This window comes from Aythya ferina (assembly GCF_964211825.1).
Source record: "Aythya ferina genome assembly, chromosome: 3".
Taxonomy (NCBI): Eukaryota; Metazoa; Chordata; class Aves; order Anseriformes; family Anatidae; genus Aythya; species Aythya ferina.
In genome coordinates this window covers 82,339,913-82,365,574 of record NC_140298.1, presented here as the reverse complement: position 1 = coordinate 82,365,574, position 25,662 = coordinate 82,339,913, and the positions used below count along the sequence as shown (strand labels likewise).

The following is a 25,662-nucleotide window of genomic DNA, read 5'->3' as shown; positions in this document are numbered from 1 at the left end:
TTTCATCACAGATGCAGCAGTACTTCAGACTTCCCTACACATAGTAGTCTGGAACCCATGCAGAAGTAGAGGCATAAGCACTGTCAGACCACATGCACGCAGAGATCACAATCATCTGTCAGCACTTATGCAAATCAGAAGCTGTGTCAAGTTCCCTAACCTTTATGTTATGAATATTAAAGGCATCATCATGGAAGAGGAGTGGCAGGGATTCCCACCATCTTTTTACGAAGCAGTTAAAATATTTAAGAACTATTCCAAGACCTTTAAGTCCTTAAATCTCATGTTATCCTTTACAATCCAAAGAATTATTCCACAGACCCATTAAACACATTAAACCCACACACTCTTGTCAGGCTCAAAGTTTATTTTTCATTTCTTGCACTTGAAGTACTCTTCGATGACATCTTTGGCCTGAGATTCCTTGCCATAGTCCTGTAACACAGAACAACCCATTATTAACATACAGATCCACTCTAGAGTTCATATCTTACTTTTAAAAGGACAACAGGACAATTGATTCTCTGACAATGTTTCTCAAGGTACTCCCCAAATACACCCTTCCAAAAAAGTAATCTCAAAAGAAATCACATCACCAGCTGCTTTCCCTTAGTTATTCAAGGACTATTCTACTTGATCTAAACATAACCATTAGTACAGATGCATGCAGACTTTTCATTTCTGCTTAAAGAAAGCCAAATAAAATCAGATTGTGAAACAGTAACAAGAAATATGTAAATACATGCATAAGTCATTACTGCTTATGGTGAAGATGTAGCCATCTCTTGGGACCTCAAAGACAACCAAGTCTTCAAGGCTCGTACTGTGGCTTTACTTTACCAGCATTATTTTAAAATATGCTCTGCAAAACACTTTCAAGTTGAGCAGACATTATTAACTGGATTTTACTCTTAAGATTCTCTTCTGGTATGTTTTTCTTAGTTTTCCTCTTGTCAAGGGGCCACAAAAGCATCCTTATATTTACTGTTCACTTGCAGAAGAAATAAGCAAGTATCATCTTACTTTAACCACCACACAGCTGCAGCCCACCACTTTGCGAGGCTTTCCTTCTCTGTCGATCTTGCAGAGTCCTACCCATTCACCCAGCTTTTTGTTGTCATCAACCTGTGTAAAATATTGCATCACATTAGAACTGGCAATTTCTAACATAACTGGGTTCAATAGAAAAGCTGCTGTACTCTCAGAAGTATTGGGTAACGTATGGCTGCTTTCCTCATAAATATCAGTAGAGGGAGCCAAAGTCTCATCACTGTACAGCTCCTACGTTTTCTAATTTCAACACGAAGTCACGTTTAAGACTCTTCCGACACTCCATCACCACTGATTAATTCTGTATCTCAGTATACAGGACAAAAGCTCACTTCAACTTTATAAGATACATGATACAAATCCTTAGCCATTTTTATGTCTGTGGTTTTAGCGTTGCTCACACAAGAACCACACAGAACTGAAAAGTCACTGCTGCTTTCAGAAATTGCTCAGATAAGCCATATACAGAACAGCACAGTGTTTCAAGGTTCAGCTCTTTATATGAAAGAAGTAGCTTAGATTGCTAGCACAGTATCCATTACAGACTTGTTTGAATTTTGGACACTCACCTTTATCAGGTTGATCTGGTGTTCTGCACAGAGTGCTTCAACTAGCTTCACGTACATGGGTTCATCACAATTTGAAGCCAGGACACAAAGATGGGCTTGGCGTCTGAAAAAGAGTAGACAGACAAATGTAGCTTCAAATTCTTTAGTAATTAAAACCATAACAAACAGAACTCAGCACATGCATTTGTAATGATTTTTAGTCTTGATACACTTCTTTTGAAATACTAAAAGTACTTTTGATATAATTTGTAGCACATGTTGTTTCTCAAACACAACACAGTACTTATGCATTGTTAGCTTTACTATCAGATTCTATTTCAGTTTCAGAAGCTTCTAGAAACCCACTAAGTTAAATCTCAGTCACTGGAAAAAGATGTAATGACTGGAAAGACACTGGAGTCACATAAACAACTACTGTCTTTATTAGAAAGCAACAAAGTTACAAGTTGCTTTTCGCTCTTTACCTCATATTGCAATAATTTAACATTAGGATTATAATTATCAAAAAAGAATCAATTTCTATGTCAAGTTATTATAAGCTCTTCAGAACAATCTTTTTTTTACTTACGTCCAAAGAAGCTGTTATGACAGGGCCCCAATTCTAATTAGGATCTTTGTATACTGCAGTACAATGTTAAGAATATCAAAGGGATACCTGACAACAAAGAGAGCTGTATAGGTCTTCTATGCTTAATTTAATTTGACCACAGCAAATAAATCTTATGTTCTCTACAGCCTTCTTCACAACAAGCTTCACCAGAATGTTTCAGAAACTTTCAGAAACAGCTTCACAGCAAGAACCATCACACACAAACACACTTAAACCTTGCACATACATCATCCCCTGAATTCACATTACAGAAGTCTGCATCTTAAAAGAACTCTTACCAACTACTTTTCAGCCAGTAAGTTCCATTTCTCTCAGTTAGTACTTTCTCTTGGAGCTTTTCGCATACAGGTTTGTCAGACCACTGTTATCACTCATAAGAGGAGTGAAGGGGTATCCGACAATTTGTGGAGTCATCACTCAAACACTGTAGCTTTACTTCAACATTAAGGCTATTATTAGAAGGTTGTGCCTATGCAGATGCACAGCCTACTTCATGCTACCAGAAACTGTAACTGTATTCTACAATTGACATATGAATTACAGATTTAATATCGTTTTGATATAGTACCAAAACAATTATTTACAGCTACAATGAACAAAGCAAAGCTAGAAAAAAAATAAAGGCAAGATCTTTTTTATAAGAACTAAATCAAGTTTTCAAGGCAAGTCTGACATATGTATTAACCCTCCCAATTCAAATTTTTATCAATGTTGAGAAGATCACCATTTCCTAAAACACAAAATCACTAGGCCTCAGATTTCCACAGCTTCATACAGTCAATCCATTATCTTTACAAAATCAATCTACATGAAAATTTGATGGTCCTGGGACTGCAAAAATACAGAACCTAGTACACTAAGTGCTTCTATCCTCAAGTCATTGAGTTTTACCTCATTTTAAGGTCATAGTTAAAGGCATTTAAAAAAAAAAAAAACCACTACCAAAAAAGCACAGTTATGCCAAAACATTCAACTACAAAAATCTGGATTAAAAAAGCACTATACTTATTTAGAATACTTCTTCATAATATACCCTACCCATTTTTCCTATTTGCCACAGATCAGAGAGGAAATACTAGACACTTACTTGTCCAAGGCTTTAGCTGCTTCACGAATCCCACGAGCTAGGCCATCATGGATAAGTGCGGTCTTCAGCACTTCTTGGAGGGCGGTGTTAACGTCCATTACACCTCCAGCAGTAATGCTAAACAGAAGACAGACATTATTGCTCTGTCCATGCCAAAATCTTCACACTTTTAAGCGGAAGCTTCCCGTTCACCTGCAAGTATCCAACCATTAAAAAAATTACAGCAGAAGAGCAAACCGAAGAAGAGGTAATTCAGAGTAAGAAAGTAAGAAATAGAAGCAGTTGGGATAAATTTCAAGAAACCCCAGCAACGTGCCAGCCAGCTTACACGCCCCTTACAAAGACTGGGGAAAGCCATGCGCACAGCCCCCTGCCAGCCGGAGCTCACACCCAGCACAGGAAGGCGGTGGCGGCAGCACACCGGGGCCCGCGTGTGCGGCAGCCCCAGCAGCCGGCCGAGGCAGAGCAGCGCGGCACGGGGCGCTCAGGCCCGGCGCGGCCCAGGCGGCCTCCGTCCCTCCCGCCCCCCAACCCAGCCCCAGCCCCAGCCCCGCTCACCCTTCCTCGGCCATGGCCCTCTCGGTGGGTGCCGCTCCCGCCCGGCTTCCTGCTGCAAATACAGACACAAACCGGCGCCGTGAGTGCCGGCGGCCTCCTCGCAGCCCCCGCCCGGCGCCCCCCGCCCGCGATGCCCGGCCGGCCGCGGGGATGGAGCCCGGCAGGCCCCGCCGCTGCCAGCGCCACGCTCACGCTCACCCGCCGCCGCCGACAGCCGCACGCCGAAGAGGGGGTGGGGCTTCCGCCTCGCGCTCTTATAGCCGCCGAGGACCCCGGCGCGCGAGCGGCCGGGGGCTGCCCGCGGCGGTGCCTGACGAAAAGTAACCAGAGGGTGGTGGGGGGCTGCGCTGCTCCCCGTGCCCTGAGCTGCCAAGCGCAGGGCTGTGAGGAGCAACGCTGCCCGCTCCTCACGCTGCCAGCCACCGAGGTTTACGTGATCGCCCCGAATTGTTGCCACTGACGGCTTGAAACTCTGAACTTCTCCGCTGCAGCTTCGAGACGTTCCCCTTTAGCAGCTCCTGGGGGCATTTGGCCGTGCCCTCTCCCTTCTTCCTCTGCAAGAAGTGGTTTTATCACTGGGAACATGCCGCTTCGTGTTGGCCAAACCCCAGAAAGCACGCAAACACACGCAAATGATAATGCCCACCCTGTTTCCCTCTCCCCAGCGTGATGTTCTTCCCTATATCTACCCCTCAGTCCTCCTGCTCCCCTTAAACAGCCCCAGAAATTCTCAATCTAAAAAGGTTTTGTACTGAGTGCAACAATAAACCGTTCCCTCCCTCGATATCATCATAGACACAAGAAGTCTGCCAAAAGGCACGTTAGGATTGTTGGGTACCTGCAATATATTTTCTCTCCACGAGATGGAAGTGTGCACATCTGAAAGATTCCCTGTTACAGCAAAGGTCACGATCACAGGGAAATTATAGTCCCTGGAGGTCAAATATGTAAGAACAGTTTTCCTAGAACAGTTGCAAGGCAACAAACCTGTTGTGTTATCTATATGTAGAGGGGAGGTGTTCGTTGGCACTGAACTCTGTGTTGCAATGTTGGTATAGCACGCTAGGTAAATGTATATAATAATTAAAGAAAATATACGATCCAGTTTGAAAGTCCACGCCACTGTACAGTGTGTTAATGTGAACTCAGCATTCATGTGGGCACAGCACACTGTTGGCACTCCACCTGCTCTACCATTCTGTCCAGTTTCCTACAAGGAGTTGTGGTGGTTTTACCCAGCTGGGCAGCTGAGCTCCACCACAAGCACTCTCTCATTCCCCCTCCTCAAAGGGAAGGGGACAGAAAATACGATGGAAAAGGACTCGATGGTAGAGATAAGGACAGGAAGATCACTCAACAATTATCATCACAGGAAAACAGACTCAGCACAGGGAGATTACTATAATTAATTACCTGTTACTAACAAGTTACAGCAGTGAGAAACTAAGAAGAACAATCAACCAGCACCTTCCTCCTATCCACCCTCTTCCACCTCCTCCTCCCAAGCAGCACAGGTCCCCCACGGGCTGCAGCTCTGGCCCGGGGCCTGCTCCTGCGGGGGCTCTCCATGGGCCGCAGCCTCCTCCAGGCCACATCCACCTGCTCCACCGGGGGCTCCTCCACCCATGGGGGGGCTGCAGCGTGGAGATCTGCTCCATGTGGGACCCATGGGCTGCAGGGGTCCACCTGCTCCACCAGGGACCTCTCGGGAACTGCTGCTGCATGCCTGGAGCACCTCCTGCTCTCCTGCTGCACTGATTGGGGGGCTGCAGAGCTGGTTCTTGCTCCTCACTCATAGCTGTTGCATAACTGCAGGTTTTTTTTTTGTTTGTTTTGCCTTTCTTAAATCTGCTCTCACAGAGGCACAAACAAAATTGCTTATTGGCTCTGCTCTGGCAAGTGGTGGGTCCCTTTGGAGCCATCTGGAACTGGCCCTTATCTAACACGGGGCTGCTGCTGGATTCTTCTCAGAGAGGCCTCCCCTGCAGCCCCCCACCACCAAAACCTTGCCACGCAAAATGACTTCAGGAGGAGCGTAAGAGTATGTACAAGGTGCTGTCACGTGATGTTCAAGAATTTGGGTTCTCACCAGCTAGCTGCTCAGGGCAACCCATTCCGACTCACTATCTCACTGCTTGTATTTTAAAATTCTTCTCTTATAGCTGCTACCCTCCGTGTTTCCCATTCAATTCCTTGACACCTCTGGCTGTCCCCCTTTCCACAGCAGCAGCCTTCTTCTTTTTACCCTGTATGATCAAAATGGCAACTGAACCTGGAGGGGCTTTTTCAAAGGAGTGGTACTGCAGTGAGTATATAATTATTCACTGTGTCTCAGCTGTCCTCTTCCTGCTGCTTTTTCTTTCTCTGTTTCTCTCCTGGTCTCTTGCTTTGGTAGCCTCTAATCTCACCTTGTGCTCACCCTGGAAACCACAACCCATCTTTTCTTCAGAATGCCAGACTCTCATGATAGCTTAACTTAACTGCCAAGAACTGAGTAATGAGGGGCTCAGACAGTGCACAGGACAGTGAGGCAGCCAGGCACCCAAAGGGTCAGCTTTTGAAAACTCCCAAGAAAGGTCCACAACACCACCAAACTCTGAACAATCAGCTCTGAATTTCAACAATCTTTGCCAAACTTACTTCCTTATTAAGTCTGTTTCTAGAAATGCAAAGCACAGGCAGCACTATAATAAATTTCTAGTGTCACAAGACAAAATTATCTCATTCCAAAACATAATTTCTCAGTCTTGCGGAACATCAAGCTGGAAGCCTTCCTGTAAATAACATTAGCACATATTCTACCCTCTTCTTCCTAAATTATCTTATTTCCTGGTCACATGGTCCAGAAAAACATTCTGCATCGTAAAGGTTTTTGTAGAGGGCAAGTTACTTTTACCCATTTCTCACCCTATCTCCAGCTGAAGTCTTGCTCCCCAGCCCAGATGGGTGAGATGAGTATTTCCAAGCACCTCCAGGTAATAAATAGTTCAGAACAGCCAACCAAGCGCCACTACTCTAAAGTACAAAAGATGCATATAGCAAGTTTTAAGTGCCTGTAGAAAGTATGGTGAGACAATTCTAGGGGTTCAGAAAGAGGACAAGCTATGGCATTTCAACTCCAATGGAAGAAAATTCTGTGGTATCGTGACAACTGAATAAGAAAAAGTTTGCTGTTTTTTTTGTTGCCTTCCACAGATTCTGTGCTGGACTCTCAAAGGATGGGGCTATCACATGGTTACCTTACATCAATTGTAAACTTTCCAACTACCTACATGCGCCACTATGACTTCGGGAAAAAAATACAAATATGATGCAAATAAGCACTAAGTGATTTCTGGATTGTAAGGTCAAAGTGTGTCTAAGATATCTGCAAATATAGTGTAAAATAATATAAGATACATATTCCCAAATGTGCTAAGCATTTCAGAATATCCTGGATTTCCACATGGAAAAGTGTTCTTAAAGCAATTTTCTTAGTATGTTTTTATCTTGCAGAATTGGCAATGGAGGTAGACTCTATTTGTAGTATTGCTCCAAGGCTTGAATTCTACATATGATTTGAATCTGAAATATATTTTTAAAGTTGCTGCAGACATGACATAAACAAGGCTTGTGTGCTTTTAAAAAATAAGTCTTCTCGTAAGACTTGACAGGCTTTTGTGACAGACTGGTAACAACTATCTGTTCAAAGGCTAATAAATATTCATATCTGGTTTTGTAGTTTCCTTTTTTTAAAATACAGAATTAACAAGCTTTCTGCCAACCATTTTCTTCTCACAACAATGAAAACTGTATGCATGCACTGAGAGTTCATAGCCCCGTTTCATTATGTGAGCCATAGCTCGTGCTGTTCACAGTACATCACTGCTACATCCCATACTATGTCCTTCTGTTGCACACATGAACTTTGTGGAAATCTGATTCCACAGGCTTTACTGGATTATTCATTACTTGCATGTAATTATTAATGAGAGGAAGACAAGGTCTGGAAAGTAATTATACTGCTGAATGTGCATCTGCACTGAAAAGAGCAAGTAGTTGGAATGAAAACTATTTCACCGCCTGAACATGGTTGTTTAGCCAAAAAATGAAAAGTTTTTCTGCACAGTTTTAATTTCTCTTTAGAAGTTTCTTTTATTATCTCTATTTATGCATCATGCTTTGCATACATGAATACTTTCTTATTATCCTTTTGTTGAAATCAGGATCAACATCAAGTGTTCTTCCTTTTTGGGGAGGGTAAGGCTGCTCAAGGGGCAGCATCTGTGAAAATTTTTTATTTTTATGGCTTTTTATGGAGGCAGACAGGACAAAATCAAGGTAGTTCTCAGGGATTTTTTTTAACTTCACAGCTGTAATATATGCCACAAAATATATCATCAAAATATGGCTCAGCAAAGGAACTCATGGCTGTCGTTCTTTGGGACTGATAAATAGTTTTAAATTTTCCTAACCTTGTGATAAGAAAGCAATTGTTTTCTTCCTGTTGCTGTGTGTGGGATTCTGAAGTTACATAAATGGAAATATTTGCCCTGAAATACCCCATTACGCGTCTTAATATTATAACTGGTGACTAGATGGAGTTCTGATGACATACTTAAAATAGTGCTTTTAAGAGTAATTACTGATTTTTCTCCTGAAGCAATACATTTTCTGCCTTTTATTATGGTTTGATAATAACAGCTCACTCTTGATATCCTTCCTCATTTCCCCCCTCTCCCCCTTTCTAATAGGGACTTGTGTCGTTTGTGTTGCTTCTTCCTCAGCTCCAGCCTGAATTTACTCCCAGCCAGCTGACAGGTTGTGACAATGTTGTGACAATATTACTGTTCAGCTCTTCTGCTACTCTTATACTGTTCCCATACCTTGCTATAGGCTGTGCGGGTGATTAGCCACCTTGCTTGCTCCACCGCTCCCAAGCAGCAATGCCGATTGCCCTTTGTCATGGATTCATGCTCGTGCTTACAAGGCGAATTAGCAGCCCTCCAGTAGCTGCCAGTCACACCTGAAGAGTCTTAGAGAGCAAAGCTGGGCCACAGCGGTTGGGTTTTCAGGAACTGCAACCAGCTCAGTCAGCTGTAGCGAAGCAGAGTCCCTGGAGCCCATCCACCCTTCATCCCGGTGCCGCTTACAGCACCGAGACCCGCAGGCACGGCGGGGCGCTTACAGCAGGGCAGGGCGCGCAGGAGGCGCCCCGCGGCCGGAGCATGCTCAGTGGCGGCGGCCGCCGGGGCCGCGGCTCTGTCCCGGCCTCGCCTTGCCCGAGCGGCGGCGCCCGGCCGGTGGCCGCTGCCTGCCGGGGAGGCGGCGGGGGCTCGCCATGGGCAGCCGGGGCTCGGACGGCGCGGGGCCGCCGCGGCCGCCAGGTGGGGGCGAGGGGCGCTGCGGGGGGGGGGGGGGGTGCGGGACGGGACGGGACGGGACCGGGCAGCCCGAGCGGGGCTGCTGTGTGCCCTGCCGGCAGGTGCTGCCCCTGCGCCTGCCTTCGCGAGGGGTCGGAATGGGGGTTGCGAGCAGGATTGTCAGCCCTGCTTTGCAAACTGTGCTGTCCTCTCGGCTCTTACAACGCATCCGCATGCCATTTCGCGTTTTAAGAAGACAGCACGCTTGGCGAGGAGTCGAGGAGGCTCACCAGAGAGCAGCTATTCACCATGGTTGCAACAGCTTCCATAAACTTCAGCTCGATGATCTGCTATTCAATCCTGGGACCTTTTTTCCCTGCGGAGGTAAACAATGTAGCCTGCTATTCTTTAGATTTTTATTTATTTATGTATTTATTTATTTTGCATGCTGAAACTTCTTTTAAAGGGATCGTGGCCACCACGGGACCTTTATAGCTGTGGACAAGCAGAGTTTTACTCTTCAGTTATGGGAATTCGCGGTGGCAGCTTGATGCTGTCCAGAATAGCTCAGAGCGCGTGTAACAGCGACCTGGATCCTGGCCATGGACTAATTTCATCGTCCCCATGACCGTAAAGGAGACAGCAGAGTAACGATACGAGAGGGTGTATTTGCTTGGTTTCATGTGTGCTCTGTCTTTCTGATAGGGCTTCTGCTCAGCAGCCATTTCCTGCAGTCACCTCTGTGAGGGTAGCTTCTCTGCCCTCTCAGCTCTGAGAGTCAGGTCTGCTAGTTGACATCCAGCTCTTAGTACGGTAAATCACAAATCACTGTGGGTTATACAGACAGGATAGATTAGAGATAGAAATTAAATATATATATTTTTTTTGCCCGGTGTTGCATAACAGTTTGGTGGTAGAGTTGAGATTAAAACTTGAGCTGTGTCCTGACTTGCATTTCGGTACCTTAATCGCTCAAGGACTTTTTATTTCATATCACCCACCCTCGTTGTTAACTCATGCTTGGCCATCATTCGCTGTGTTAAACTTACTGACCTGGTAGCTGCAGGAAAAAATACAGTCGCTGTTCATGTTGAGTGAATGCAATGCTTAAATATGGGATGAAAAAAACTGCCATTATGCATTTGCAACAGAAGTTCATTTTTCTCATGGTCAAGTTGTTCCCTGCTATTAACAAAAATGTTAACATTATTTTTACTGTAAATATTCCAATGTACTGCGTGTACCTAAGTGTGCTGTACCAGCTGTCTAAGTCAAAAACTTGCCTGGCACTTTTTATCACAGATTATCACTACTAGGAAGGGACCCACAACGATCATTGAGTCCAACTCATGGCTGCACACAAGACCCTACAGAAATCAGACCTTATTGTCTGAGAGCGTTTTCCAAGTGCTTTTTGAACTCTGGCAGGCTCAGTGCCATGACCACTGCCCTGGGGAGCCTGTCGCAGTGCCTGACCACCCTCTGGGTGCAGACCTTTCCCTAACCCCCAGCCTGACCCTCCTCTGTCCCAGCTCTGTGCCGTTCCCTCGGGTCCTGTCGCTGTCCCCAGAGAGCAGAGCTCAGTGCCTGCTCCTCCGCACCACTCGTGAGGAAGCTGCAGGCCGCCATGAGGCCTCCCCTCAGCCTGCTCTGCTCTGGGCTGAACAAACCAAGGGACCTCAGCTGCTCCTCATACATCTTGCCCTCCAGACCCTTTCGATGAGGACAGCAAAGATGATGAAGGGTAGACATGATACAGTAAAGTTAACAGACTTCTGTGTTCACCGCCTTCCCGTTGTGTGAGGGATCAAATCTTTGTAGGTAGCTCCACTGCACACCAGCTGGAGCGATCAGTATGAAGTCTGTTCACCTGGTCGGTAGTACAGCAAACCACAGAGTGTTTCCATTCATTGCAGAATTAATGTTACTTTTCCTTTGATCACGTATAGCTTAAATAGAAGTGGAAGGTGTCTTTGAATTGTTGCGGTGTTACCCTGTGAGCACCTACTGCCTTTGAGAAAGGAAATAGGTTTGTAACTGCACTGATAGAGATAAAAAGAATGTGCGCAAAGCATGAATGTTATTCACCTGAGGAATTTGTCTCCATCTTTACTGGTTGTGATCTTTTTTTGCAGGCAGAAAAAAAAGGTGCCAGTAACACGATTGTTGGCCTGATTTTTGGATGTTTTGCTTTGGTCAATTTCTCGACTTCTTTAATCTTGGGAAATTATGTAAGTATAATTGCAGCTGTGACTTATTTCTGTGATGACACAGGTTGCTACACGAAGATAGTTCTCTAAGGGTGAGAAAAGAGGTGTCTATTCAGTAGTACTCTTGGAAGGTTGTCTGCAGTAATTGGAGTCTGGCCAGTCAGTCTGAATTTGACCTAGATCTTGTCAGCACAATTTCAAAATTGCTCTTCTACAGTTTTTGAAGGCAACATAGGATGGCTGACATGCAACTTTTTTTTTCTCTGGTTAACTGTTTTGTTTGCTTCAGAATAATCTGCTCATCAGTTCTCCTTTAATTTACCTCTCTTACCCCCAGCCCACATTTTATTTATTGCACATATAATCATACTTTGTTTGATTTGCCTGTGTTCTTAAGGTTTTCTTTTTCCTTTAGTCTGCTGCACCCTTCTTCTTTTCTGGTATGTTGCCTTTTTCTTAACGTTTCCTCCTATTATGACTGCTGCTTAACTCAGTTTCACCTTCCACTTCATCCAATCACAACCTGAGATAGACATCTCCATTTTTTTCAGCTTCAATTTTCATGCAGATTCAGGATTTTTTTCTGTCTGGAGCGATTATAGATAAATTATATAAGAACTTCTTTGGCTGGGCAGTCTCCTTTCACCCCATGGTGAAAGGTTTGTTCCTGATGATGAGGTGGCTCATCAAGGTGCCACACAAGTGCCATTGGTAAGTCCATTGTGGGTGCTTATGATGGCATTCAGCTATGGCACAACCTCACTGAATACTTCACAAGAGAGAGAGCGAGTGAGATCCGTCCTCACTTGAAGGCAGGTGAAGTGAACAAGTCTTTATCAACAGAGGTGGACAGTCCAGCAGGCAGAAAACTTAAATGTTTCAGTGAAACTTGGCAGAATTCAGGTTTCAGTAATAATGTCTGAAACACAGGGGACTCTGTCCAGGCCTGAACAAGAAAAAACATCTGAAATACCTACTTTCCTTAGGGGATGTTACAGCATGGAATTAGAACGTCAGGTGTACTTTGTTACTGGATTAAGTTAGTTTTATGGCATGCCTCTCATCATCTTTCACTCTCTAGTGATGGAGTCTGAAGTGGAGGAAGATGGGGCTGTTTTTCTGGCAATAAATGGGGAGGCTTGAATTTACCATGTCCCCTATTCCAAAACTTCCTGCTATTAAAGGCCTCAATAAATTTGCTTTAAAATTGGCTTCCATTGGCTTGAGCCATATACGTGACAGGTATTGCTGACTTGGCACTGCTGACAGTACTGGAGGGGGAATGTATTACTTCTTCCTTGTAATGAGGAATGCTGCTGCAATCCACTGCCCTGAAGAAGCTGCAGCATGCAGCTGTGAAATAGTTAACTGCACCATTGTCTTACCATTCTGAAAACTGGGTTAAGTCACTTAACCAGTTAGAATATTTTTAGGTTCAGTGTTGCGCGAAGGCACACAGGTGGGAGAATTGTCTCCAGATCTTTTAGTTAGGCTATAAAATGCCAAAAATGTTTTGACTTCTTAACAATAGCTTTGAGGAATATTTGAAATAGGCTTGAAATAATAATGTGGAAATGATATTTAATTTACAGCTTACGCAGATTGGTGCAAAATTCATGTTTGTAGCAGGGATGTTTGTTTCAGGATGTGTGACAATTCTGTTTGGGTGAGTAAAATTTTTTTTTTTTTTTTTAAATTTGTCTTCTAATTACCTTAATTCATATGAAAATATGTTTTCAAAACACAACTGGAAATACTTGAGCACCATTTAGGTTTTGCTTAGGTCACTTAGCTTTTTGCATCTTTACTTTTTATCTCTGCTTTGTATAGCACAGTGAACTCTTCTCCATTTCAGTAGGTTTAAAGGCTTGTGTAGTACTTTGAAAGCCAAGGGAAAAGTTTCTCTATATAAAAATAACTTCCACAGTTAATGAACTGTAAGAAATCTGTCAAAGTCCAGCAGTAAGGGAACTACTTAGTGTTTTAATTGTTGCTTTCTTAATAAAGCAGCACTGAACGCAGATGACAAGATTCACCTGTCAGCCAGTGAGGCTAAGCCACTCATTTTAGCAAAATAAAAACTTTATTAAAAACTAAATAAGCTCTTATTAGGTAGCTGTAATTCAATACATCAGACTCCTTGCATAGTTGCTTGGAAAAGCGATGAAATACAACAGAAGGTGGTACTGGTGTTTTTCATGGCTTGGGAGGGCACTACCCTTTTTCATTCCCTGTTCCAACACCAAAGGCGGAGTAAAGGAGAAGACTCTCTGAAATGGTTTGATAGTTTGAATGACTTTAGTAATATGATTCAAAATGATGCAGCAATAGGCAATATTGGGTGTCTTGTAACTGTGCTCTTTAGTAAGAAGTTACGTTTCAGATCCTTTAGTGGATGACTTCCTGCATCTGGAGAGGTCTGTATTAACTTTTTTTTTTCTTCACAGAATACTGGACAAGGTGCCAAATGGTCCATTGTTCATTGGTTTTTGCTTTTTGGTAAGAGCGATGGATGCAGTAGGTTTTGCAGCAGCAATGACAGCATCATTTTCAATCCTTGCAAAGGCATTTCCTAATAATATAGCTACTGTCATGGTAAGTTCCAAAAGCGGTGTTACAGCTGAGTTACCACAATACAATGAATTTGCTATAGGCAGCCTAAAACCAGGAGGATAAAATATGCTGTTTCCTATGCAAGCGTATTCGAAGTTGTCACGTAGTTTTTCTTCATAATCCAGAATTATAATCCTAAAACAAGTTTAGACCTTAGCATAACTTCAGCTGAATATAAATAATCAAAGCAGTGCATGCTGCATATGTTTTGAAGACGGCTGGCTGAATCAATGGTAGTAGTTATTGGTTGAAACCAGGCTATTAAAACACTACCTAGCTACATAGGTTATCTATCTAATACCCAGACTTCAAAATAAATATAATTCACGCAAATGGTAGCACAGTAAAAATGATACATAAGTGAAAAGTGTGTTGTAACGAAGGTCTCCTTAGGAATACAATTAGAAATGTGACACAGCTGGTGGCCTGGTAGCTACCTTGATTCAAGACAAGATCAAGACAGAGTAATACCAAAAGACTTTAAATTGATAGTCCACACTTTAAACTGATAGTCCATTTGCCGTATTATATACCATGAAGTGTTGCTCTACATGAGAGTAAAACCTCTTCAGATTCATTTGTGTAGAATTACTTTTCTTGAAGGGACATGTTGGAGAGTTCTAGGTATTGTGAGCTGTGTTTGTAGTGATTGCAGAGGCAGGAGTCAGAAGGAGAAGCTGATGAGTTGCAGCAAGTTACATCCTATGGTAAAATCGTGAAGTCTGAAGGAATAGATGAGGGATTTTATCCTCACTTCCCACTGCTCTTCATGATAGTGCTGAAAAGTGAAGAGCACTTCTCCACACCTTACCATTTTGGTATTGTTTTTCAGCCCACCTTTTATCTATCCGTACCCTAAAGAACATGTTGGGGAGTTACTAAATGCAGCCACATCAGCCGTGTTGAAGTGGGAAATTCAGCAACTGTCAACGTCCTCCCTCTATGGGAGGGATACGTACACTGGAGAACACAAACAGGATCACTTTATTAGAATATCAGGCGTACCTTGTCCTCCCCTTACCTGTAATAATGCAGTGCCACAGCACCTCCTCCACTCGCATTAATTCATTAACTCAGAAGGACTTAGATGGTGCATAGACAGATTTGAACTGAAGTCTCACTGATCATAAATATTTTAGTTCTAGAACAACACAAGTAAAAGCATTATTTGGATGAAATTATGTTAATTTATGGGTACTCCATGTGTTGAAGCTTACCAAAATTTCTCAGATCTGTCCGGAAATGTTGAGGACTAGCTAGTTAACTGCTGTTACTACTTATTTCCTTTCCTGCTAGGAAAGGAATAGGCTGGGACCCTAGGCTAAAGGACTTGGCTGTTACTGACTGCACCCTCTGTAGGGGCATTTGTCCCCTCTGGTTTGTGTCAGTAAAAGTAGATACTCAACATTCATGTGTAGATTAATCCCTATGGTATCTTTGTGAGTCCTGTAAGTTACCAAAACTTTACCTGTGAGCAGCTATTACCACCAGGTGTTACTTGTTAAAAGGGGGCAGTCCAAGCACTGATTAATCCCGTGTTGAGGCAGGTGGTGGTAACTGATGTTGTAACACAAAATTTAAATGTAGTTGCGTTATTGTTCTTTTAAAGTCAGTATCTTATAAAAGATAACAGATTACTTTGACTATAACTTAATAATCTGAGTTTTCCCTGCAGCAGTTTCACTGTTATTTCCTGCCCCATAGTCAGCAAATCCAGCCAGTCAGTTGTGGAGAGAAACCTTTAACTTGATGCATTCATCTCATGAAATAATGACTCATCCGTGTAGGCTCATTCAAGATCTACTCCACCACAAAGGCTGTGGGATCATCTCTACTTTCCCACGTGCTGAGTGGGAGAGATGATGACTTCAGCCTGGGTTGGCCTACAGATGCTTTCCATCAGTAGAGCGTTTGTTTTACCTCAGGATTTGGACACATAGGTGATAGCTACGCGGCCAACCCTGCAGTGGGTTTGGGTACAGGTGGTTCGCCTCAGTGAAGCAGAAGAGATAATTGCTGTCCCACAGACAACTTTAAATTCTATTTGCTGTCCCACCTTTTAAAGTCTGCACTGGCTGTTATCTCCTGTAGCAATCAAGTGCCTCTTTCTTTTACTAGCCTGACCATGTTATATTGCTCCTGAGAGAAGTGGTTTGCTTTTTATTGTTACATTGGAATTTCTCAGCATACTGACTTCTTTTTCTGTTTTCTTTTTCATCCTTTAGGGTAGCCTTGAAATTTTTACAGGGCTTGGACTAGTGCTTGGCCCACCTTTAGGTGGCTTTTTATATCAATCCTTTGGTTACGAGGTCCCTTTCATTACGCTGGGATGTGTGGTGTTGGTCTTAGTACCTGTGAACATGTGCATGCTACCAAAATACGGTAAGCACCCTTCTTCCTGCCTCCTTTGTTTACCTTCATTTCTTGACTATATGTAGTCTATATATACACATGTGCATATATATATGTATATATATATAACACTCCTTTAGAAAATTTTTAGCTTCTGGAGTCTTATCCAACTCAAAGGGTTAAATTAACTTGTGATCCTGATCAGGCCCATGTTTTAATACTAAATAATGCATGCAGTTGGCCTGGAATTAATCCAACATGTCATGTCTGTCTCTAAGATGGACAAACACTAAGAACTCTGGAAGTGAGCTGAGAGAGATTTTTGGGTTGTTGTATCTTCTCAGCTTCAGGGCCTGTGAAGCATCAGTTGTATCTTCTTAGTATCATCTGGTTGTTGTAGCTATTTGAAGATTGAGATTGGTTTTGCCTACAACAAGAGAGTTTGACATGTTTGAGGGGTTAATAGTGTGTAGGGGGAAACAATTGTAGGGAGAACAAAAGGGGGTTATTTGCACTGAATGATGCCTGATCAAATTAATGTGAAAGAATGTTAATAAGTGAGGTGTTTAACTGAAGTGCTGGAGGTCATACACATTTGATTAGATTTTATGTGATCTTGTTTGGACAAAATGTTAACTTAAAGGTAAGTCTTCACAGAGGATGGCAATTGAAAGGTTCCAATTCTGTTAGTCTTCTCTAGGAGAAACTTTAAAATACATGTTTTTTTCCTTTTTTTTTTTTTCATATAAAAGTCTTGGAGATTAACTTCATATATACCATCATTGACAGAAAATTTATGATGGTTAACCAGATGATGCTAATGCTTTCTTTTTTTTCTAAGTGCTGAAATTATGCAGAATAATGATATTATTGGCCAGTTTGAAGCTGCATTAATAAATGTTAGCTCTGAGCTAGTAGATGCTAATAAATGAACTTTAGTTTTATACATAATACTCTGAGATTACATTTGACTATTAAAGCACCAACAGCAGCAAGAAGAGAGCCTGATTTAGAAATGACATCTAATAGATCTGAAAGAAGCTTCCTGTCTGGAATACAGATGGAACATGTAGGAGACCTGAATGAGTAGTTGCTTAAAGAATGAGATTTGAATAAGTAGTTGCTTAAAAATTCAAACAGATCTCAACGTATAAATAACAATAGTTTTATTTTCAGGGTATGTTTCTCTTGTTGAATATGAATATTTCATCTATGAGGGATGTACTAAGAGATTTTATTCCCCCCCTTTTGTTTGTTTTAAAATGAAATGCATCTATGAGATTTTCCTTTTAAAAGAGCTAGCAGAGAAATAACTGCATTTTCACATACCTAGGAATAGTAAGTGCTTTTGTTCTAGTTGAGTGGGGATACATGCAATAGTTGGAATCTAAGTTGTGTATTTCTCTCTTATTTACTTATCAAATTTGGTTTTTAGAATATAAAATAAGCATAATAGTCTAATACTGACTTTCTTTTGTTTGTTAAATTGCAAACTTAATAGGACTAGAAAAGAGGAAATGCTGATTTTATTTATTTCATTTGAAGCTTATGCCGCTGAAAAGAATGTGACTTTTTTTCCCCTCCTTTTCTCCTGAAACAGATTCAACCCCTAGCAAGGAGTCCTTTTGGAAGCTCATTCTTCTGCCAAAAGTCTTACTTCTGTGTCTTACTATATTTTCTCTAAGTGCATGCTTGGGCTTTTTGGATCCCACAATGTCTCTGTTTATTCTAAAAAAGGTAAGTCTTGCTAACATGCAAGAAAGTCCTGACTTGCAGTGAATAAGTGGTAAAAATTATAGCTTAGTATCCCAATCAACATTGTCTTATCTAACTGAATTGGTTTAATTAGCTATTAATTTGATTTTCAAATGATTTGATTTCCACAGTGCTGATAAATCAGTTTCCATTTATGCCATTTGTTGCCACAGGGTCTCAGTAACTTTGAGTACATTTGGGGGCTTTTAAATACTTGCTTTTTCCTTTTTAATTGGCTTTCAACTGCAGAGGCCATTCTCTGAATGGGCAATTTTTATAAACTAGGGACTTTTTTCTCCTTTCTGAAAGCAACTTCTGTAAAGTTGCAACAGTCATTGGCAGTGTTGTGTCTCTTGATGGGCACCTAGGTTTTGGGGAGCATAGCATCACAGCCTGGCCTTCTCACAACAATGTCAAAGTGAAATTGGTTGCAACTATGTACCCTGCTAGCTGGGTTCTTCAGCACTCATTACAGAGACAAGTTTTTTATTTGCTTTTAATTAATTTCAATATTTGTATTTATTTATATATAATTTTATTTATCTTCCTAATACTGTTGAAGGTAATGAATTTCAAGTAAACGGTTTATGATTCTCTTCCTGCCTGAAATTAAGCAATGCTTTTTGAGTGGTTTACTTATTAATTGTTTTTCTAGGGAACACCATTTCACAGTTTGTAGTACTGCTGCTATGTTTTCCGGGTCTAGTTCAGCACTAAGAGCACCCATCCAGGATGGGGAGGAGGCTTGGTGCTAACCTCTTGCACCCAGAGAGACGTGAATGTATGTCTTCTGACACCCAGGCAGGATCTGTAATTATCCCACTGTAGAACAGTGTGCGCTGGCATGGCTCGTTTGCTTTCTCTCTCCTCTGTGCTAGCAGATACTTGCTGTGAAATGACTGCAGCCTTCTTGGCAAGTGCTCTAACCACAAAATTAGAGTTGTTATTGTGTTCTTGCATGTAGCAAGGAAATAGTGAATATTTATGTAGTCTGTGCCACATGAAACACCCTGGAATACCTTGTAACTGGTAGTTAAAACCCTAATTTGAGAGTCTAGCATGCATTTTATTCGTTATGCATTTTTTTTTCAATATAGAGATGTTGCTGCATTAGGAAAATGGAGGCCTCGGGGTATGTGCTAAAAGCCTCTTAATCTCATAAAAATCCTTCTTTGGTTGAAAAGCCATAGTTGTGTTTTGCAGCACTGCTTTCTTCTAAGGTGCCCTGATTAGCAGTGGATGACTGCAGTGTTTATGCTTTTCTAAATGAAAATAAAACTGAAGATTGGAGAGGTAAAGACTAAATCCACCTAAACTTCAGTGCGTCAAGTGTCTCCTTCAAATTTGGCAGCTATCAGTGTTAGAACCCAGTTGCCCTGGTGTAGGGACGTAGCATGGTGTTTGTGCCTTGGTCAGGCCTTATCTGAGTTCAGTCACGTGAGACTTTGCTGCTCCATGTACAGAAATGGAAGAAAACTGGATCTCCGCTGATGACTTCAAATACTTGCCAAACTGTGCGTGGCATCAATTAAATACATAAAATCATGCACAGATGGCAGTTATGTGAACTATAATTCTTTGATTGCCCTTTAATGAATGTAACATACATGGCTTGTGTGTTGTTGTGTTTTTTTCCTTCTCGTAGTTCAAACTTCCAGCTGGTTATGTGGGCTTGGTATTCCTAGGTCTGGCACTCTCGTACTCCCTGTCTTCTCCCCTCCTCGGCTTCATAAGTGACAAACTGCCAGTGAGTACTATCCTGTGTAGTGGTAGTAGCGCACTTGGTACGTTTAGTTGGAACTGGAGGGCTTCCCATATGGAAGCAATGGACGTTGGCCTGCTGCTGTAAGGGATTTGTGTTTCAGGACCTTGCATGTCTGCTAAATACTGCCAACTTAAAGGTCATGTTTCCAGCCAGTGTGGAACAGATAATGGGAAAGCATTTTGCAGTTGCTCATGCTGTTGTCCACACCTAATTTTATCTTCTCCTGAGAAGAGGAGCAAGATCTAAAAGTGTCTGGGTGACAGCCACTGCTAATTATCAAGGAAAACCAGACTTGGAAGGTGTGCATGAACGGTGGTGCCAATTCTCTTGACTTTTTTGCCACCACCTGTCAGAAACTAATAATGGCCTTTGTATATGAGAATTGCATGCAGTGCTGTATTATATTTCTTATACTAAGGAAGAGTAAGACCTGAAATATTTTGCTGACAGAGCAGCACCATTACTCAGTATCCTGAAATCTCCGTATTAAGCAGTGATTGCATTGGTGGTGAGGAAACATGAATTTGGTAGTTCTTGGTGGTGTTCAGAACTGGTAGAGAAACCGTGGGTAATGGTGGTCTCTAGAGGAGCAATACTTCTTGGATTATTAGGAAAGACAAAATTGTTGCGTTAAATATTCACATTTTTAAATTGCATATCTCTTTCTTTTCTTTCACAGCACCTCAGGAAATGGCTGATGGTATCGGGAAGCTTAATAACAGCCCTGTGCTTTTTCATGTTAGGACCTGCTCCTGTGCTGCACATTGAAAGGTACAGAACTGCCTCTTCTTGAACCTGTCTCCGTAGGTGATGTCTTAGTGATGGGTGTCATGATTATAATCATATTTGTCTACAAGTCTATAATTTAGTACCTTTGACCATGAAATGGTGTGTATTTTTTGTTTGTTTATTGTTTTTGTTTTTTGTTTGTTTGTTTTTTACTTCTAATATGAGATAATAACCATAAATCAGTGGAAGCATCTGAAAATTGAGGCGTAGCTAAGGTAGAAATGGCAGCTTCTTGAAATGCATCCTTCTCAGCATTTTGTTATGTTGTTTGCTTATGTTAATGGATGTGGTGGAACAAGTACTGCTTTATATTTTCCTTGCCTCCCCATTCTCTGACACTTACACTGTAGCAAACCAAAATCCTCTTTCTGTCTTACTTCTCAATTTTCTCAATTTCATCAGTAGTTATTAACTGTGGGTTTTGTTTACATGGCTATGCAGTGCTGTTGATTTTTCTTCTTTCTTTATAGATTACTGAGCTGTAGTTTTGTTTTCAGCTAGCCAAGTAGAGACTATGTGTATTTCACCTGAACTCTGCATTGCCATAATCTTTGAATTAATTCACTGCAAAACCCTGCTACGTTTAGAAAAGAACTGATTAGTCCTCCTGTCTTGGGTTATATACTTTGTTAAAGGTGGTGATAGGCTTGCTAATATGCAGTTAGTCAACTCCTTCCTCCTAGACTTCTGCTTTTCAAATGAGCTAGTCTTCCTCTTAGACTTCTGCATTTCAAACCAAGCTGGTGAGAAAAAGAAATCAGTAAATTCTTCAACATTCTTTTCTTTGGGTATATTATATTAGAGTACATAATTTTACCTGCAAAATCCTTTACTTGTGCAACAAACTGAGGCTGGAGCTTGGATGTATGTACTGCTGAATTAAACTTGTCTGTCCACTTCTGTGTATTCCTCTTAAATTGAACTGCCTTTGATAGAGAAACGCTTGAGGATTTTTAAAAGCTTTTGCAAAGTCTTTTTTAAGCATAGAGCTTTATTTTTCAAGCCTTATTGTTCATTTACAATAAAACTCTTTTTGGCTTCAAGAAACTTAGTTTTCTGGTCAGTCATGATGAGCTTATATAACAGCCTTCAGTCAGGTGGTGTCCTCATTTGAAAAGAGTCTTCAGCTGTTGTTTAAATGCCTCTTTTGCAGTCAGCTGTGGATGTTTGTCCTAGTGCTGGTTTTGATTGGCTTTTCCCTTGGCATGAGTGCTATCCCAGTATTTCCAGAGATACTGCAGTGTGCATAGTAAGTAACTGTCCGACACATCTTCCACGTTTCTAACAGTAGGAAGCTCAAGCTGTAATTTCAGAGGTGAACGTAAAGTAGGTTTTGGTGTGGCCTTTTCCCACTTTTGAGACCAAGGCAGCGAGTAACAATTAAATGTTTCCTCTACTCTTTTGTCTAAGGTTTTCTGACTGAGCACCCCAATAAGGCACAGTCATTATATTTCAAATAAAATTTTGTAAAAATGTACATCTGTGCTGCAGGCACAATGAATTGACTTTGTGTCATATGGGATGACCTGGGTGTGTTTTCATGTACATATGATTTATTTAGTAGCCGGCAACTTTCAATGGATTTTTGGGCTGCATTAACATTAACAGCTGCACATAAAGGAATTGCACTTGCTCAAAATACAAGGTCTATGATTTAGCTTGGGAACAATGACCTAAAAGGATCTTGATTTACTGCTCCTCTAGAAACAGGGTCTTTTTTTCTTAAAAGCCACCTGTCATTGTTTTACACTTGCCATGTGTAATATGGGGACTGAGTGACGGTGTGCTGTTAGCAATCTCCCTCAGAAGACGTAAGAGATGAGAAGTAGCACTGCAGTCCTCCAGAGAAACAGGAAAGAAGAAAGTATTGGGTAAACAGTCATGATTCTGGTGTACGCTTTTGCTTGTTAACTGTTCATGTTATGCGTATTTAAAAGAAGGGAGAAGCTTTATAGGAGAAGAATATAGTGAGGTGCAGCGATGTATTGCACTACTCTAACTGGGCTGTCTTTCTGCAGTGAGAATGGGTTTGAAGAAGGTCTGAGTCTGTTGGGGCTGGTGTCGGGGCTCTTCAGTGCCATGTGGTCCCTTGGGTAGGTATACAGTCACCTTTTTATAAACTAGTAGTGTTTGCTTGTTCTCCACTATTGCTATCCGAAAGTGTGCTAATTACAAATAGAAGTCGCTCACCGCAGTCGTCATATTGACCTTCGTTCAAGAGGTTCTTGCTGAACAGGTGCATAGTGGACATGTGAAAACAAAGCTTTTTATCCTAGAAAGGTAATGGCCTCTGACCTTGTCTTCTTTGAAATGCATTGACTTTCTTATCAGAAAGCTTCAGTGATTAAGTGGATGTTAACTTACACTTTTGTATGGTCGTTTTGTTGCCAATGGATTTTTTAATGCGCAATATAGACAGGGGTGGACTCTGATTTATTTATTTTTTCCTCCTGCATTTGTCCTGATTAGAATCATCTATTCTCTTTCAACCACAGCTGTTATTTGGGGGTCTGTGTTTGCTTAGCTTAGCAGAGGGTGTCTGAGATTCTTACCCAGTGGTTGCCCTAGAAATGAGTGCAAGATGCTACCTTCTGAGTGACTTCTCTGAGTTGTCCCTCAGTGGGAAAAGAGTCCCCCTCTTGGCAGTCACTGTCAGGATGCTTTTTCAATCAGTCCTTCTAGTCCTCTGTGGGTTTCAATGGTATGTATTTGCACCATTTTTGTAAGCCAGCTGAAGCGCTAGATGTCCTGTTTATTTGGTGTAGGGTTCAGTACAGATAAATGCAGCATAGTTTTAGCAAAACACAGTTTTCTGCTTCTACTAAATGTGGTTTTATTATGGCTTGTTTCGAGGAAGTCTCTCTAGCTGTACAAAGTTTTATCCTTTCCTGTAGCAAGTGTTGATATCGTGTAAGATCTTTCATAAAGTAACAACAGCAGCATAACCTTTCATGGCATTGTTACACAGACGGTGGTGCAGGGATGTTACGTAAAGCTCAGCTTTGTAATGACCACAGTAATGAGAACCACATCTGTTGCAGTGTGCCTTCCTACCTGCCTGTACCCATCAGTCTTCTGTCTTGAAGTCTGGAAGGTTTAAATTTTGAGAGACAAGGGTTTAAATTTCTTTTATGGTAGAAACAGTCTGTCTAGACACTTAGTTAGAACATTGTTTTTAACGGAGCCCCTAAGCCATCCTGGATATAGAAAAGAGTGCATTCTGCCCTCTGACATGGATCCTATCTCCAGCTGAGGAGGCAACTGAGAGGGTTTATTGGGGCTGTGGCAAACAAAGAATTAATACTTACTGTGGATTATAGGCAAGTCAGGTCTGTGGCAGACAACTGCTTTCTTGGCAGAGAATCAATGCAGGGAGGCCACAAAGTGCAATAAAACTTGTCCACAGAATATAATCTGTGTTTTTTTGTTTGTTTGTTTGGGATGCCACCACCTTGTTTTGATTTGTTGCAGGGCATTTATGGGTCCCACTTTAGGAGGATTTCTAAATGAAAAGCTGGGTTTTGAATGGGCCTCAGCCATCCAAGGAGGATGGGCACTGTTAAGTGTAAGTAATTACAAACGTTTTGCTTTTTATACCTATTGCAATTAAGAACTATTGCATAAGTTTGTTGTTAATGTGATTGTAACTGACTGTTTCCTCAAAGGGTCTTGCAATTGGAATATTCTATATTGCTGAGGCCACAAGACGAAGGTATGCAGAGATATTTTTCTTTATTTTATTTAAAGCAAATCTTTGGAAGTTGTGCTTCCCTTGTTTCTTCACTATCAAGCTAATAATGAGCAGTAAAAATATTGCTTACATACTTTGTCTCTATGCTTTACTAAATCCTCGCTGACCTAAACAGAGACCTGAACCTGGCAATGCCAGTTCTATACAAGCAACAGGACTGTGACATTAAAGAGCAAACCCTACTTATAGTTCCTGCAGGAGGATATCTGTGAGCTGTGTCTGTAGAAATGTGTGTGAAAGCAATAGTATATGTTTCTGTGCAATCGTAGGGAGCCAAATTAAATGATCCAGGTAGCTTTTTCCACATTATATGTGGGTTTTATGTCATAATGTTGGTATTGCATAGAAATATCTAGAGAATATTAAACCTGTTTCTTCCCTACCGTTCTTTTCCTTCTGCAAACAGTTCGAGTTCCAGCCTGCAAAATCCTCCTGTTGATAATGAAGAAAGAACTCATCTGTTGGCTAGTGAAACATAGCCAGAAATTATTTTGGTTCTCCATTTACTGTTGTGGTTTAACTTAGTGTCTGAGATGAGTGGACTTAACAGTGTTTCGTTATTCTGGAGTCGTGATACACGACCCCCTAGTGAACAGCCAGTTGTGGTTTACTTGGAGCTGCATCACTGTTTTGAAACACTAAACAATGACTGCCTTTCTTTTGGAGGTCCTCATGTGGATTGGTTGCACTGATGAGTAACCCTCAGCTGTTGGCCTCTTTAATTGTATTCCATATGCAGTGTACCACTGTATGTGAAGAGGTGCATTTTCAAATGTCTGGCTTCTGTGCATTATTCTTGGATAAAGCTACTATTTTGCTACTGTGATTTTTCTATATTTTTTAGAAGAAAGGTTATCTTGTAATACTTTAACTGATAACATAAAATGTTGAGACAGCATTTGAAATGGCAAAGCACTTAAGCACAATACTGTTTTCAATAAAGCAACTTTTTTCCTAAGTTTTGTGAATTTTCTTGGAAAGGAACAGTCTGTGTACCAGCAGTTGCGTTATATGAGTGTCTGAAAATGGGAAGCAAAGGTAATGAAGAGAAGACATAGCATCTCCACACAGAACTGATTTTCAGTCCTGAAGGAGACAGTGCACTCTGGGTGTGTGTGTGTATGTACAAACATGGTCGTATTATATATGAAGACTTAGTTTGGTCTGTGAGAGATCTGTTTTGTTAATAAATGCCATCTGGAATATTTGTA

The 25,662-nt window shown here is 41.6% G+C and overlaps 2 protein-coding genes and 1 long non-coding RNA gene across 9 annotated transcripts in view; 2 read left to right on the top strand and 1 right to left on the bottom strand.

Annotated features, from left to right (window-relative positions):
- LOC311433800 overlaps positions 1 to 25,662 on the top strand; it is a 371,170-nt gene that overhangs the window by 213,454 nt on the left and 132,054 nt on the right. The gene's annotated exons all lie outside the window — the stretch shown is intronic.
- On the bottom strand, positions 348 to 4,159 carry RPS12 (ribosomal protein S12). 2 transcript variants are annotated; one of them, XM_084515671.1, is made up of 6 exons: positions 4,073 to 4,159; positions 3,875 to 3,926; positions 3,317 to 3,433; positions 1,620 to 1,722; positions 1,024 to 1,125; positions 348 to 435 (listed from the first exon to the last, which is right to left on the bottom strand). In XM_084515671.1, exons 2-6 carry the CDS (start codon positions 3,886 to 3,888, stop codon positions 373 to 375), a joined length of 399 nt encoding a protein of 132 aa, XP_084371797.1. In that variant the 5' UTR covers positions 3,889 to 3,926; positions 4,073 to 4,159; the 3' UTR covers positions 348 to 372. The 2 variants fall into 2 exon arrangements, with proteins under 2 accessions (XP_084371797.1, XP_084371798.1); XM_084515672.1 differs by lacking the exon at positions 3,875 to 3,926 and having other exon boundaries at positions 3,317 to 3,508; positions 4,073 to 4,098.
- Positions 5,800 to 25,409, top strand: SLC18B1 (solute carrier family 18 member B1). Of its 6 annotated transcripts, XM_084513360.1 has the most exons (16): positions 5,800 to 5,926; positions 6,037 to 6,179; positions 8,641 to 8,674; positions 9,470 to 9,600; positions 11,352 to 11,447; positions 13,019 to 13,092; positions 13,874 to 14,021; positions 16,265 to 16,421; positions 17,992 to 18,128; positions 19,792 to 19,893; positions 20,591 to 20,682; positions 21,854 to 21,949; positions 22,719 to 22,793; positions 24,172 to 24,265; positions 24,366 to 24,412; positions 24,858 to 25,409. In XM_084513360.1, the coding sequence occupies exons 4-16, from the start codon at positions 9,526 to 9,528 to the stop codon at positions 24,928 to 24,930; spliced, it is 1,266 nt and encodes a 421-aa protein (XP_084369486.1). In that variant the 5' UTR covers positions 5,800 to 5,926; positions 6,037 to 6,179; positions 8,641 to 8,674; positions 9,470 to 9,525; the 3' UTR covers positions 24,931 to 25,409. The 6 variants fall into 6 exon arrangements, with proteins under 6 accessions (XP_084369486.1, XP_084369488.1, XP_084369483.1 ...); XM_084513357.1 differs by lacking the exons at positions 5,800 to 5,926; positions 6,037 to 6,179; positions 8,641 to 8,674 and adding an exon at positions 9,085 to 9,240; XM_084513358.1 differs by lacking the exons at positions 5,800 to 5,926; positions 6,037 to 6,179; positions 8,641 to 8,674 and adding an exon at positions 9,094 to 9,240 and having other exon boundaries at positions 9,473 to 9,600.